Here is a 14,291-nt window from a genome sequence, read left to right as displayed (position 1 = left end):
TGCCGTTGTCTAGTTGGCGCCTGATGTCGTCTGTAGCGGCGATGAGGGCTGTCTCGGTGCTGTGGTTTCGTCTGTACTCGGACTGGGACGGGTCCAAGATATTGTTGTCTCCCAGGTGGCGGGCCAGTTGCATGTTGATGATTTTCTCGATGACCTTTGCCGGGAACGGGAGCAGGGAGATGGGCCGGAAGTTCTTGAGGTCCTTGGGGTCCGCCTTGGGCTCCTTGAGGAGGGCGTTTATTTCGGCGTGTTTCCAGCTTTCCGAGAATGTCGCTGTTTCGAAGGAGATGTTGATGACCTTCCGTAGTTGGGGTGCAATGGCACCGTCTGCTTTGCTGATTACGTGGTGTGGAGTTCATGACCTTGCGTGTCTCGTCGTAGTTGAACCAGGAGGTCAGGCGGTTGGCTGTGTTCACAGGGGAGGTGGGGTCTGGCGTAGTCGGGGCGGTCATGGTGTTGAAGCGGTCATGGATGTCAGCGATCTTGCAGTGGAAGAAGATGGCCAGTGAATTGCACAGTTCTTGTGAGGGTGGTATGTCGTTGGCGTTGGGGTTGGAGAGTTTCTTTACGATGCTGAAAAGCTCTTTGCTGTTGTGTGCGTGGTTATCCAGGCGGTCTTTGAAGGAGGATCTCTTGGCTAATCTGATGAGGTGGTGATGTCTGCGGGTGGCGTCCTTGTGGGCTGCGTGGTTGTCCGGAGTGCGTTCGTGGAGCCATATCTTCTCCAGTTTCCGGCATGCACGTTTTGAGGTCTGCAGCTCGTCGGTGAACCAGGCGGCTCTCTTGCTGGCGTGGTTGTTGGAGGGTTTCTTGAGTGAGGCGAGGGTGTTGGCGCAGTCGTCGATCCACTGTCTGAGGTTGCGGGCTGCGGTGTCTGGGTTGGTGGGATCTGTGGGTGGGTTTTGGGCGAGGGTGGTGATCAGCTGGTCTTCGGCGAAGTAGCTGTTGGGTGCGGTGGTGTGTGGTTGGTTTATTGAAGGTGAAATAGATGCAGCGGTGGTCGGTCCAGTGGAGTTCGGTGGTGTGGTTGAAGGGGACGTGGGTGCCTGTGGAGAAGACGGGGTCCGGCGCGTGGCCAGCGGCATGGTTGGGCGTGGTGACTAGTTGTCTGAGGCCGAGGTTGGCGATCAGGGTAGCGGAGTTGGCGTTGTTGTTCTCGAGTTGGAAATTCAGGTCCCCGAGGAGGATGTAGTCCGTGGAGGCGAGCTCGTGGGTGCTGGCGAGGTCGACGATGGAGTCGATGAATTGAGCTCGAGGTCCGGGGGGGTCTGTAGATGAGTGTTCCTCTGAGGGTGGTGTTGGGGGTCGGTGTGGATCCGGAAGTGCAGGTGTTCGGCGGTGTTGAGGGTGTCGTCTGCGTGGGTGGCGACCTTGATGGTGGACTTGTGGACGATGGCTACTCCTCCGATTCCGTTGGCGCGATCCCTGCGGGTGATCTTGTAGCCATCCGGGATAGCTATGGCGATGTCGATCGCCGAGGAGTCGTTCCACCAGGTCTTGGTCAGGAAGGCCACGTCTGGGGCGGAGGTGTCTAGCAGATCCCAGAGCTTGACGGCGTGTTTGCGTGCGGAGTGGGTGTTGAGGAGTATGCAGCGGAGGTGGTTGGGTCCAGTCCTTGGAGGTTTGGTGGCTCTGTCGCAGGTGAAGCTGCAGGTGTGGCAGGAGAAAGGTCCACGAGTCAGTTTCGGGCGGCTTGGAAGCAGGTGTGGTTCCGGCCGGCGTTGAGTTAGTAGAAGGTGCTGGCGTCGTAGAGGAGTCTGGTGTTGTGGCGTTCGCGGGGTCCAGGGGTTCTGGTACAAGGCAGCTGGCGGCCGTGTGGTGGCGTGGGGAGCGACCTGCCAGATTGGACGGTTGTGCCACTGCCCGTGTGGAATTAGGTGACCCTGTATGCCAGAGGGGGTCGCCGTGAAGAGGAATCTGCTGCTGCTCTAATTGGGCCATTGCCCAAATGAGGAGAAGGTGTGGTGACCTTATACACCAGAAGGGGTGACTGGAGGAAGGCAAGGATCATTGACTGTTAGATGTAATTTTTGTGAGGAGAGGCTCTTGTGGTAACCAGTGCGGGCAGGAGCCCAGAATAAGGATTCGGATTAGAATGCATCAAAATCAACACACACCACCTGCCCCCACCAGGAAGACAAAGGGAAACTTACTGGCGGAGCACTAAGAACAGTCAGCCACGGTCCCTGCATATGTGATACTCACCAGTCACAGTCGCCTTGCTCACGAGAGACGGTCTTGGGCGACTCCATTTTGACAATCTCTGCAGGTGCGGGTCAAACTGAGTGTAGGGCCAGAAGGCCCCAGGGAAACTGGTCTACCAGACAGCGCTTCGGCACTGGAATATGTTTGACTTTTCTAACAGAGTTGGAGGGGGATTTCTGAGACTCAGACTGCTAGTGGAGCCTAACTTGAATGTTGCATATAGTGAATGGGGAATAACCACTACTGCTAGTGAGAAGGAAGTGGGACCTCAGGGGATTGTCATTAAACACTAGAGCCTTGACTTCAAGGGGCTCTGTGTATTGTTTGTGTATGCCGCATTCTACTTTTTGATCCTATACCAATATTCCTTTTATCATAAAAGAAAGTATTTGACCCGACAATCATTTATTGCTGCTATTGAATGGGTTTTGAGTTGTGAGCCTGTGTTCGCCATCCTAGGTTGTTGCCACAGAAGAATGGGCTCTAATGCCAGTTATCTTACAGTACAGCTGTTTCTTTACATACTAATGGCAGATTGAATTTGTGTGCACATTTTGAGTAAATGATTGGGAGGTCCTAGAATTAATCGCTTATCAAATTTGGCAAAATAGTTAGTGCCCATTTGTAACCATTTAAGATTATTACTTAAAGTGATGCACAGGAAACAGAGTAAGGACGTCACTGTCTACAATTGTTTGGAGTGACCCTTTCTGATTCTTTGAAAAGGTCTTTCTTCTTTCCAGTCCTACAGCATTTCTGTATGAACAAGGCCAGATGTGTGCGTGTGGGGAGGATGGGTAGTAGGATTAGATAGAAAGAGTCTGTTCTTTTAATTTTCTTTTGTATCAGAGGATAAGGTGGAACTGCAATAGCAACCTCTGCAGATCAGGCAGGTAACATACACAGTGGAGGAAGTTGCTACAAAAACCACCACCAATGGACGATTATATACAGGGTCTCTTTGTAGTCATGCAACAGTGCTTCCAGATGTTCTGCTTTATTCTGGAGACAAATTCTTTTGAAAGGGTGAAATTAGATCTGATCCCTAATCATTGTTACATAATCTTATCCCCCAAGTTGCGCCTCTAGCTAGGTTTTCTTATGCTTGAGGGGCGTTTATCCCTTTTTTGAAATCGAGAATACAATAGAAAATTATCAATTTAAGTGATTTTACAATTTATCAGTGCTCCCAATTTGGTAGGGGGCAGTGCTGCCAATAGTGGAGGGTGTTGGTAAGTGCTGATGTACATCAAGACCAGCCAAACGGAATAACTCGATGGGACCAAACAGCCACTACTATTCATGCCTACTCCTCTGTGTGGTTCACAATGACATTGGAGATTCAACATTCTGTACTTGTCTATTTTTCATCTTCCATGTCTGCAAGGTTAGGCCTAAATCTCCCGAGGTCTTAGCATACTCAGGCAATTATTCCCCTCATTTATATTGCAAGAAATATATCCCCTTTTCTGATTGTGGTTCCCAGGGTCCTGAAACTACCAGCTTCCAAATGTGTGCCTCTGCCCCGGAGCAGCAAGCCTCATGACTCCGGAGACAACCGGACAGACATCCAAATCTTCACTCGTCATACCTCTCACTTCAAACTAAGTGGCAGCCAGCTACCACCAGAGGACTGACCGTATTCCATACAGCCTGGTTCTGCTTGACTGCCACTGTGGTAGCACCTGTGTTTATTGTAAAGCAGAGGAGTGAGCACCTGCCATCTTGTAGCTGCTTCTGCCAGATTAGTGTGACACAGTGCTACAATTCCCCCATCTTGCAGGCTGTAGGAGCTTTAAAAGGCCTCTTTGATGATTGAAGCTACTGAGAGCTTTGTAAGTTCTTAGTCTGGCATCTGTTGTGCAGCTGCAAGCAACTCTATTGTGGCCATTGCACAAGTGAGGGTAGTGGGGTGAGAAGATGGCAATTGATTCAAGGCACAACGATTAAGGAAAGAAAGAAACTATTATTGACCCTGGATACAGCAGGACAACAATTAAGGGCTATCAAGAGATTAATGTTCATTAAATAAGAGAATGCAGCAAGCAGTGCAGCACCTATTTGATAGGGTAAGTTGGGTCAGTTTTAGTTTCAGCAAATTGTTATACAAGAGTGAACCTAACCAAATAATGTATTCATCACAAAAAATTACTAGGTATTTTTAGGAACCGGCTTAGATTAATACAAGCCACTATATTTTCATTAAAAAGCAAAACCGGGATAGCTTACTGTGAATTATCTTCATTGTTTATTCGTTTTAGTTCACGGATGTGAAGGTTTCGGACTCTTTCTAAACGTTCAAGCTCAGCCTGAATTTCTGCTTCCTCCTGTAACAAAGAAAATATTCATTAACATTTTCTGCATTAAGTAATATAGTTTCCTGCATATTTCATTATTCCCATTAATAATGTACTTCATTTATATAAGATATTGAAACATTCAAAATACTGCTTTGTGTTCATCAAATTATGAAACATTCTTTATAATATTGCAAAGCCTCAGGCAAATGAATATCACACCAGAAAAATATTGCAAACTAGGACAGTAGAGGGTAGAGGAAAGTTGAAGAGATTAACTATTAGGGTCCCTACTCCCTTACTGACAGAGAACAAAATATAAAGGGAAGACTGATGAATAGCTCAAAAACCCTGTGTTTGTATTAAGTTGTTAAAGGAATCCAATATTGAATGACCAGGAAAAGCATTAGCAACTAAAGAGCACCTTCAGTTTTAAGCAAGGAAAAACATTTGTCAAGAATAGGACATTAAGACCTTTAAAAACTAGAGGCAAGAATCAAAGTTACATGTGCTAATTCCAAAAGTACATTGGAATAGGTATCTTTAGAGAAAGGGGCTTACTGTAGCTCAGTTTGTCAGATTTAGGAGTTGCAAACATCACTTTATTCCAAACTTCTATTAGTACTTCAAAGATAATCTGAAGCCATCCTGCCCATCTTTTATTTTTGCACAGTAAGCCTTGCAGGAACACTAACTTGTATTTCTTTATATGCATGTAGTACCATCTTAATTCAACTATTTTCAATTACTGATTTATAGATATCGGTCTCAATTTAAATGTGAAAAACAATGTTTTTCCAGCATGGCATGAAGAAATCGGTTGAATTTGTTGACTGTCCAATCCATTGCCTCACATTCATCTCTGTCCACAGTGCTTAGTTGTATTTCACAGAACTGTGGCAAACATCTCTGGTGCATATAGAAGAACTGCATCAACAAGTCAGAGTGATATCCTTGTTTAGCAAGTAAGTTAAGATTTTCCTCTAAATCCAACATCACATCGATGTTTATTGATGGGTTGCCCTTTATGAATATTCACGAGGAATAAAGTGTTGCCCTTACTTTCAAAATACTTTTGTCTTTGATACATATGAACCGCCCTTAGGTCAAGGTAATCATGTTAGACAGAATGAAATAAAGCTAGTAGACCTACAGACTAATTACTGTGGAATTAGACTGCAAGGATTTCAGGTAGAAAGGAAGGCTCAAGAAGAAGAATGAAACGCATCCAGTTATCTTTATTGAGAATATATTCTTTCTAATCTGTTTTTGTAACATTCTCATCAGTTTATGGGTACTGACTGACCTACTGGCAGGAATGGAAACACTTTTCACCGCTGTTAATATAACTAACATGTGCATGTATGTTACCACATGTGGCTGTATGTTTTATACAGGGAACTCACTTTCCCCAAATGGGTGCACATCCTTGCATTTCTTGCTTCTTGAAAAAAATCAACAACAAAAAATCCAGGCGGGTAGCTCAAGTCTTGCTTGGTCAATGACTGAGAGGACGGCAGGCAGGTGTTGACAATCGAAGCAAGTTTATAAGCTACTATTCATATTCACCAATAACTTAATTTTATTCTACTCCTATGTCCTTGCTTTCTGTGACTCTAAAGTTGTGGGTTGATTCAATAAAAGAAACCGAGGGGATGGCAACATTCAGCAGGAATTACTTACCCATAACTACAGTTCGCATGCTTTGGTATCTTTCAAAGATTCGCATGCTTGATTTATTCTCAGTAGTAAATGTTAAAAATCAGTAGCATTATGAACTCCTTTAACTTTTAATACGCCTTGCACAGATGGCAGTCTATTCTAGTCAATATGGTTGATAAACTAGGCAGTGAAATGAAGAGACTGAGCAATGGAAGCTTCTTGATGGAGTCAAGCTCAGTTATTCTAACCTAAAATTTGCATCCCATGAAGCTTCATAAAATAGAAGGTGAAAGTGAAGAATAATAAATGAAAGATACCACAAGTTAGAAACCCTTTCTCTAGAAGTGGATATATATATATTTTTTTTAGTATTTTATTTTTCATACCAACCAGCAGAATATGATATTTGACAGTACATCTCAATGATCAACAATAGGGTACAATTTACGTCCATTAATCACAACACAAATTCTCAGCAGTTAGGTACAGTATACAGTCTATATAATGTGGGATAGTTGCATCGTAAATTATTAGGCGTTATAATTCTCTATAGCTCTGTCAAGTATTAATTTGCTCATCTCTTTCAATGTCATAACAGTATGACAATCCCCCATCTTAATTTATATGTTCATCTAGCGATCAGCTCAGGGATAGAGTAATTAACTGGCATCATTTTGTAAGTATTGTACAAATGGTTCCCAAAAGTCTCGGGGTCGGGACGCCAATGGTATACCTTCCGCATATGTCTCTAGAGTTGTCTTGCAGTATGTCATGTCTCTTATCCAGTCTTTCAGTCTAGGTGGCTTTTTGCTTCCCCATTTCATTGCCACTTGCCGTTTCGCCAGGAGTAGCGCTACTGCCAAGAACTTCCTGCGCCTAGCGTGTTTAAGCTTCTTAATACCCAGCAGGCAGGTCAAGGGTGTATTCAGAATGCACTCAGAGAGCATGATACTCAGTGCATCAGTGACTGCACGCCAATACGGCTGCAGGCCAGGGCAGGACCAATCCATGTGTGTAAAATCTGCACCCGTCATGCCGCAAAGGTGGCAGGAGTCAGTATCTCGGAGACCCAATTTGTGTAGTTGTAGTGGGGTGTAGTAGATTTGGTGAAGGAATTTGAAGTGTATAATGCGTAAATTACAATTGGAAGTTAGAAGTGGGAGTTGCGCACAGCTATACTGCCAATCCTGTTTGTCGATAAGTTCGCCCAGTGACTTCTCCCACCTATCCTTTGCCTTCGCGAGCATGTCTGCCTGTTCATTTTGAGCTGCAGTGTATAATCGGGACACTAAGTGCTTTCTAGTAGGGGCCGTCAAGAGTACCTGGAGAGTCAACAATTGTTCAGGCTCAGCAGGGAACGTGTCATATAATGCCCTTATGGCCGCTCGAAATCGCAGGTATATAACGTTTTTCATGGGGGTCTGATGCGCACAGAGGGCAGGGTCTGACCAGTTGATAAATTTAGTATGTGGGAAGGCCTGGCCTATAGTCTGTAAGCCCATTTCCTCCAGTAGTGACTGCAGGGCTGGCTCTTGAGTCACCGTCAGCCTGGGGTGATGAGCTGTTGGCAGAGCCCGTGCATATATTGGTAACTTATTTGCTCTGCAAGCCAGTGCATGCCACGCTCTCTAGGTAGTTTTAGCCGGTTGAAACTTGTCATGTGGGGTGTGTCGTATTGGATGGGCCAGTAGTGTCGCCAACAGTGTAGGAGACACTGTCGCTCTCCACCGCAACATGTGGAATATAGGCATGCGGTCTCGTCCAGTAATGTGCGTGTTGGGCTTGTGCGCAGACGTAGTAGAGTTGAAAGTCAGGCGCTTCAAAGCCTCACAAATGATAGGGTTGGGTCATGATTTTCCAGATGATTCTGGCTTGTTTACCAGCCCAGGTCAGCCTCTGGAGTACAGAGCGTAGTCTGTCAAAAATGAGTTTGTTAGCCAGATAGGGACATTCCAGAATAGGTACAGGAATCTGGGTAGGATAATCATTTTCTGGAGCGCTATCCTGTCCGCCAGTGAAAGCGGCATTTTAATCCATCTCTCCACCTGGTCTTCCAATCTGGACATAGCCGTGCCATAGTTTTCTCGGATGACCACCTCAGGGTCTCTATGTATCCAGATCCCCAGGTACTTGACCGGGTCAACACACCATTTCAAAGGGTAGTCTAGCTCTGGATCCACAGTACATTCAGTGAGCGGGATCACTACGGATTTATCCCAGTTTATGCATAGACCGGCGTATTGTTCATATTGAATGTATTCCCTGATCGGGGTGGCAGATTCTTGTCCGGGTGGCTGATGTATAGCACCATATCATCCGCATAAAGTGAAATGCCAAGTGGTCGGAGCTTGAACTATAAAGCCGCAGTGGAGTGTTTTTGTCGAATCTTACAAGCCAATGGTTGCAGTATCAAGGCGAAGAGCATGGGTGACAACGGGCACCCCTGCCTCGTTCCTCTCGTAACCAAGAAGGGAGGAGATGTCAAGCCATTGATTCTAACCCTTGCCTTTGGCGCTGTGTATAATAGGGAAATCCATTGCAGGAAGGGTTCTGGGAACCCCATCTTTCGTAGAGTGACAATCATGAAGCCCCACTCCACGGAGTCAAATGCCTTAGCGGCATCTAACAAGGCGGCTGCGGCAGGTACCTCTGGGTCCAAATGGTGGTAGAGAGAGAAAATGGTGCGCAGGTTTTGGGCCGTAGATCGTGTAGGGATGAAGCCCGCCTGATCAGGTAAGACCAGGTTACAGAGAAGTGGTTGTATTCTGTTCGCTATGATTTTTGCCAATATTTTCGCATCAATATTAATCAAAGATAGTGGCCGGTACGATTCACAATACTGTGGATCTTTCCCCGGCTTTGGGAGCGCTATCAGCAATGCTTCCGTGAGAGTGTCCGGGAGTGCGCCTTCCTCATAGGCTTCCTCCAGCATTTCGGCAAAGTGCGGCACGAGCAAGTCACGGTATTCTTTATAAAATTTTCCTGGAAGTCCATCTTGGCCCGGGGCTTTATTATTAGGAAGAGAGTTGAAGGCATCAAATATCTCTTCCTTAGAAATCGGCTCACAAAAATACCGTCCATGATTTTCTGATAGCCAGGCAAGGCCTATGTCCTCGAGGTATTTCCACATATCTGTATCGGGGGTGGAGGCTGGGGGGGGGGGGGGGGGGGGGGGTAGATTTAGCCGTGTATAATTGTGCATAGTAGTCCATGAAGCATTTAAGTATGGTTAGTGTATCGTAAACCTGGGTGTTCCCAGCGCCCCTAATGTCAGTAATGAGCGTCGTATTATGTGCAGGTCTGATTTTGTACGCTAAGGCCCTGCCAGGTCTGCCACCCTCACCATAACTGCGTGCCACGTATTTGGGTGAAAGATATTTGAGTTCATGAGTAGCGAGATCATCATATATGTCTATCTGCTTCCTTATGTCTGCCAATAGTGCGTCTGAAGGCTGTATCTCATAGCTGCGTTCAAGGGCCTGTATGGCCTTTTTGGTGTTTTCCAGTTGCTGCTGTATATCACGCAGTATACCCGCATGTGCAGCTATGCAATGACCGCGTATCGTAGCCTTAAAGGCCAGAGGGTTTGTGTACTATGAACTGAGCCGGTGTTAGTCTCAAAGAAAGTCTCAATTGACTGACGTAAGCCCTCCAGGAACACCTGATCTTGCAGCGCCGTGGGGCGCAGTCGCCACGTAAACTGTCTCGGAGTATGCGTTGGGATATTTAATCTTAGTAGAACCGGTGCATGATCTGAAAGGGTCCTAGACATATGTGTCACTGCAACAGTCCAAGTGCAAATATCTTGAGTGACTAACCAGTAGTCCAGTCTGGACCATGTGAGGTGTGCAGCTGAGAAGCAAGTACCCTCTCGTTTAGTAGGGTTCCTCTGCCTCCATATGTCCACCAAATTCCAGTCTGACATCCCATCCCGTAAGACCTTAGCCGAGTGTCTGCCATATCTGTCTATGCCAGACGATCTGTCTATTGCGGGGTCTAGACATGTATTAAAATCTCCTCCCCAAACTATAGTGTCAGATTGTAATTCCCTCAGTTTCGACCAGAGCTGGGCGTAAAAGGCGGGATCGTCTGTGTTCGGGCCGTACTCATTCACTATTGTTATTGTTGTGCCCCCGTAGTTTCCCTGTAATATCACATAGCACCCTTGGTCGTCCCGTATAGATTTAATGTGGGTAAATGGTGTAGATCGTTTCACCCAGATTGTGACACCCCTGGCATACGAAGAATAGGAGGATGACAGTCGAAATGATGCCCACTTAGCACCTATGTGGCGTTCCCTGCTTTCAGTGAAGTGTGTTTCCTGTAAACAGGCTACATCAATCTTGTGTCTATCTAAATACAGCAGTACTTTACATATTTTCTGTGGGTTATGTAGCCCCCTCACGTTCCACGAGAGAATAGAGAGCGGCCTGCTGTCCGTCAGAGTGTCATCCATGTCGTTCATTGAGAGTAAGGTCTGATCCTATCAGGGGTATCCCAGACCCCCTATCGTCATGTTGTTGGGGCGCGCCAGTCACAAATTGTTCAAACATCCTTCTGCTGGTCGGAGTTTTCTGTCTCTTCCCCCCCCCCCCCCACACACTGCCCCATCCCACTCCACCAACCCAAACTCGGCGGAGACATTGCTACCCATAACAATCATCATTTTCCCCTTACCATCAAAACGTAAAAAACAACAGAGAAACCATAACAGTCTATAAATTGCGAGGTGCTCGCTTGGGGGTCGGAGCTGCCCACTTGTTACTTGTAATCAAAGTTACATGGGTCTGAGCCCAGCTCAAGATAGGTTCTTCCAGTCCCTACATATTCACCCCTTAGCGCTTATAAAAGGCCCCAATATGGTAATAGAGAACCATTAAGCCTGAATAAAGTCACCAGGTCCCATAACATAGTAAAATAGTGCACACTTATCTGGTGATGACTTTAGCCACCCACATACGTGCATAGCAACAATGTCCATTGTCTCTGGGGTGGGGGTCACAAGCAGGCGCTACTGTCTATTGATTCTAGTTCGTGCTCGGGGCAATGTTACTCCACAGCAGATAAAATCGGCTGCTCTCCCTGTTCGCTCCGGGGCGATCTTCGTCGCGCACTCGGCTTCACCCTTTGTTTCAGGAATTTCTGCGCCTTTGCCGTGTCATTGAAGATCCGCGTGTTGCCGTCCATCGTGATTTTGAGCCTCGCTGGATATAGCATTGCATAAGGGATGCCTAGGTCCCGCAATTTCTTCTTCACCTCCATGAATTTCTTTCTTGCTTCTTGTACCGCTGAGGTGAAGTCCGGGTACAGAGACAGGTCCATCCCCTCATGAGTCAGCTTGCCAATGTCTCTGGCCTTCCGCAGTGCCGCATCGCGGTCTCTGTAATTTAGTAACTTGGCTATAATAGGTCGCGGCCTGTACCCGGTAGGCCGCTTTGGAGCCAGCGACCTATGCGCCCTCTGAACAATGAATACTGTAGAGAATGTGTCGCGACCCAACAAGGTAATCAATAGTTTCTCGACGTATTGCTCCACTGGGCCCGTGGCTGTGGTTTCCGAAACTCCCATCAGGCGGATATTGCATCTTCTGGACCTGGCTTCCAAATCCTCCGCCTTTGCCACCATCTGCTTCTCCAGCCTCGTTTGTTTCGCATCCAGCTGCGTCTGTGAGTCTTCAGCCTCTGATATTCGTAGGTACGCCATATTTATACGTTCGGTGTGCTTATCCAGACGTTCCGATATCCGGTCCACTCTATATGTTAGTGAATCTATCTTACCATCTACGTTCGCAAGGAAGGTCTGCATCGTATGGAACATGGATTGGATGGCGTCATTTGCTGTCCCGTTAGCCTCCGACATCGCAGGCGTGGACTGGGTCTGCGATCCTGTGACCTCCTCCTGTTGCTTCTTCGCCTGTTTGAAGGTTAATTTCGACTGGTTGCGGTCTGGCTTCCCCATAATGTATTGTGTACAGGATACAGTCTCTGTGGGTAAACAATTAGGTCCTGGGGAGGTGTTGGGGAGACAGTGTATTTACTTCCGCTATGTCCGTGGTGATCAACCGGCTGCGCGGCAGTATCGCATGGGTGCCTTATCAATCTGGGCAGTCAACACCTCCACTGTATAGTATCGTGGCTACTTCCGACCCGATTCGCTGCTGCTCCCGAGGTCCGCGTCACGGCATGCTTCCACTCCACCGGTGCAGAGATGTTTGCTGGGGCTGTTCCCGGAGTACATATATCAGTCTCCAATGGCGTCTCAAAAGGGGCTGCAGGCGTCCAAGGTAATCAGCACGTGGCAGCTCCCAGGTGGGCCCAAACCGCGTGCACAGCGTCGCGGCAGTCACGCTCTACCTCTCCACCGGGAATGGTCAAGGAGCGGACCGCCGACCACAGTGCAAGGTGGGTATTTGGGAACACTTATAGACTCGCCTTATGCACTGTATAGTTGGAGCCCGCTCACATACGGTGTCCAAGATGCACAACTCCCCCAAATTTATCAAGGGGCCCGAAGGGGCAGCCCATTCGCGTCAGCCCCTTGAGGGTTCGATTTTCAGGGAAGCCGGGGTTGCCGCTATTGTCTCTCACCGTCACCAAGCCCAGCAGGGGTTGACCCGTAGCGACTAGGGCGACTTCTTGCTGTTGTCTCGTCCGCCCCCGTGTGCGCCAGCCGTGTCTCGCCCCCACTGGTCTTCTCCCGGCGTCCGCTCGTCAGGGTCGTGCTCCCGGCCGCCGCCGCAGAGGCAGGCTCCTCCGGCCGCCGTGCGTCGAGTACGTCACGGCAGCTCTTCTACGCAACTCCGAGGCGTCGGGTCCGCCACGGCTGCACCAGGCCACAGGCTTTTGTCGATGTTTCTTCGCACTGGGGTCACAGCAGATGTTCGAACCCCAGGCGTTCGGTGCCCCACTGTTTCCGGCTGCTTTAGATCGCGGGTGTTCGCAGTAAGAAGATAGATGAAGGATGGTATTGCAGGATTGTACGGGCCCAGGCGAGGAGCTCGCTCAATGTGTGGCCATCTCGCTTGCCGGCTAGCTCCGCCCCCCAAGAAGTGGATATTTTATAGAATGAGACAAAAAAAGTTGCAATTAATTATATTCCTGGCACGTAGCTCATCTTATGTCAAGTATCACCACTTGAGCTATGGCTAATCCTATCAAACTTGAACATCCAGACAGCAGTGCTTTTTCAAGTTACGAGTTGACTTACATGTCCCAGCCTCGTAGATCTTGATCAATGGTATACCCACAAAAATGCAACCACGGCTGGCATGACTCTGGTGGAGTCATACCCCACTTTCTTTTGCAACGGCCTTGGACTGGCTACCGAATGCTGCAATATAGTGAAACAAAATAGTCGGCCTAACTACCTGGAGTCATTAGTGTCATCTATTTTTAAAAACACCTTGTAAATGTAATGACTTGTGAGCTGCTGACAAAGGTCGTAGAGTCACAGCCACAATAGTTACTGTAGGAAGGTGGATACCTTACTATGGTTACCCCCAACCTTTTGCCTTGTGTTTAGCTGGTTTTCGACTTAGTTGGCCTGGGATCCTGCTAATCAGGGCCCCAGGCTATCTGCTCTCACTGTAAAATGGACTCCATGTACTCTAGGTACATCCACAATTGGGAATTGGTTCACCTTATCAACCCCTGTAGAAGTGTACCCTAGGTACTTAGGGCATAGGTGTAACCAAGGCCTACCAGGGGCTGCAGCATGTATTATGCCACCGCTGGCTGGCCACCTAAATTGACACAACTGGCTGATCACTCAGCTGGGGCAAGGCCGTGTAATCACCCCTTGCTTAGGTATAGTATCCCTATACCTACCTTATATATAGACACATAGTAGCCTATAAGTCACTCCTATGGCAGGCCTTAACAATCCTGAAGGCAGAGTGCTTTGTTATGTGTGAGATGGTGCTCTAGCATGAGCTGAGCCTGTCTGCAGCTTTCGGAACCATGTCCTTATAGCTGTTCTATGATATTGCCATACCATATACTCTTAAGTGCATTATAATCCTCTTGGTTGAATGCTAACTTTGGTTTGGCTTTATCTAAACATGTCGTGTAAGGTGGCATACGCTTTGGCATACTACCCCTCACCAATTCTGGCGACGGGGGTAGCATT

General features: G+C 47.5%; 1 protein-coding gene across 5 annotated transcripts in view; it reads right to left on the bottom strand.

Annotated features, from left to right (window-relative positions):
- TLK1 (tousled like kinase 1) overlaps positions 1–14,291 on the bottom strand; it is a 656,881-nt gene that overhangs the window by 208,510 nt on the left and 434,080 nt on the right. For all 5 annotated transcript variants that reach the window (XM_078681584.1, XM_078681580.1, XM_078681585.1 and 2 more), the window contains one exon: positions 4,435–4,532. In XM_078681584.1, coding sequence (XP_078537710.1) covers positions 4,435–4,532 — 98 coding nt within the window. The remainder of the gene's footprint in view (positions 1–4,434; positions 4,533–14,291) is intronic.

The sequence above is a fragment of the Lissotriton helveticus genome, chromosome 3_1 (genome assembly GCF_964261635.1).
Source record: "Lissotriton helveticus chromosome 3_1, aLisHel1.1, whole genome shotgun sequence".
In the NCBI taxonomy this organism is placed as follows: Eukaryota; Metazoa; Chordata; class Amphibia; order Caudata; family Salamandridae; genus Lissotriton; species Lissotriton helveticus.
The sequence above is the reverse complement of the archived record's forward strand: the minus strand, read 5'-3'. Positions and strand labels throughout refer to the sequence as shown.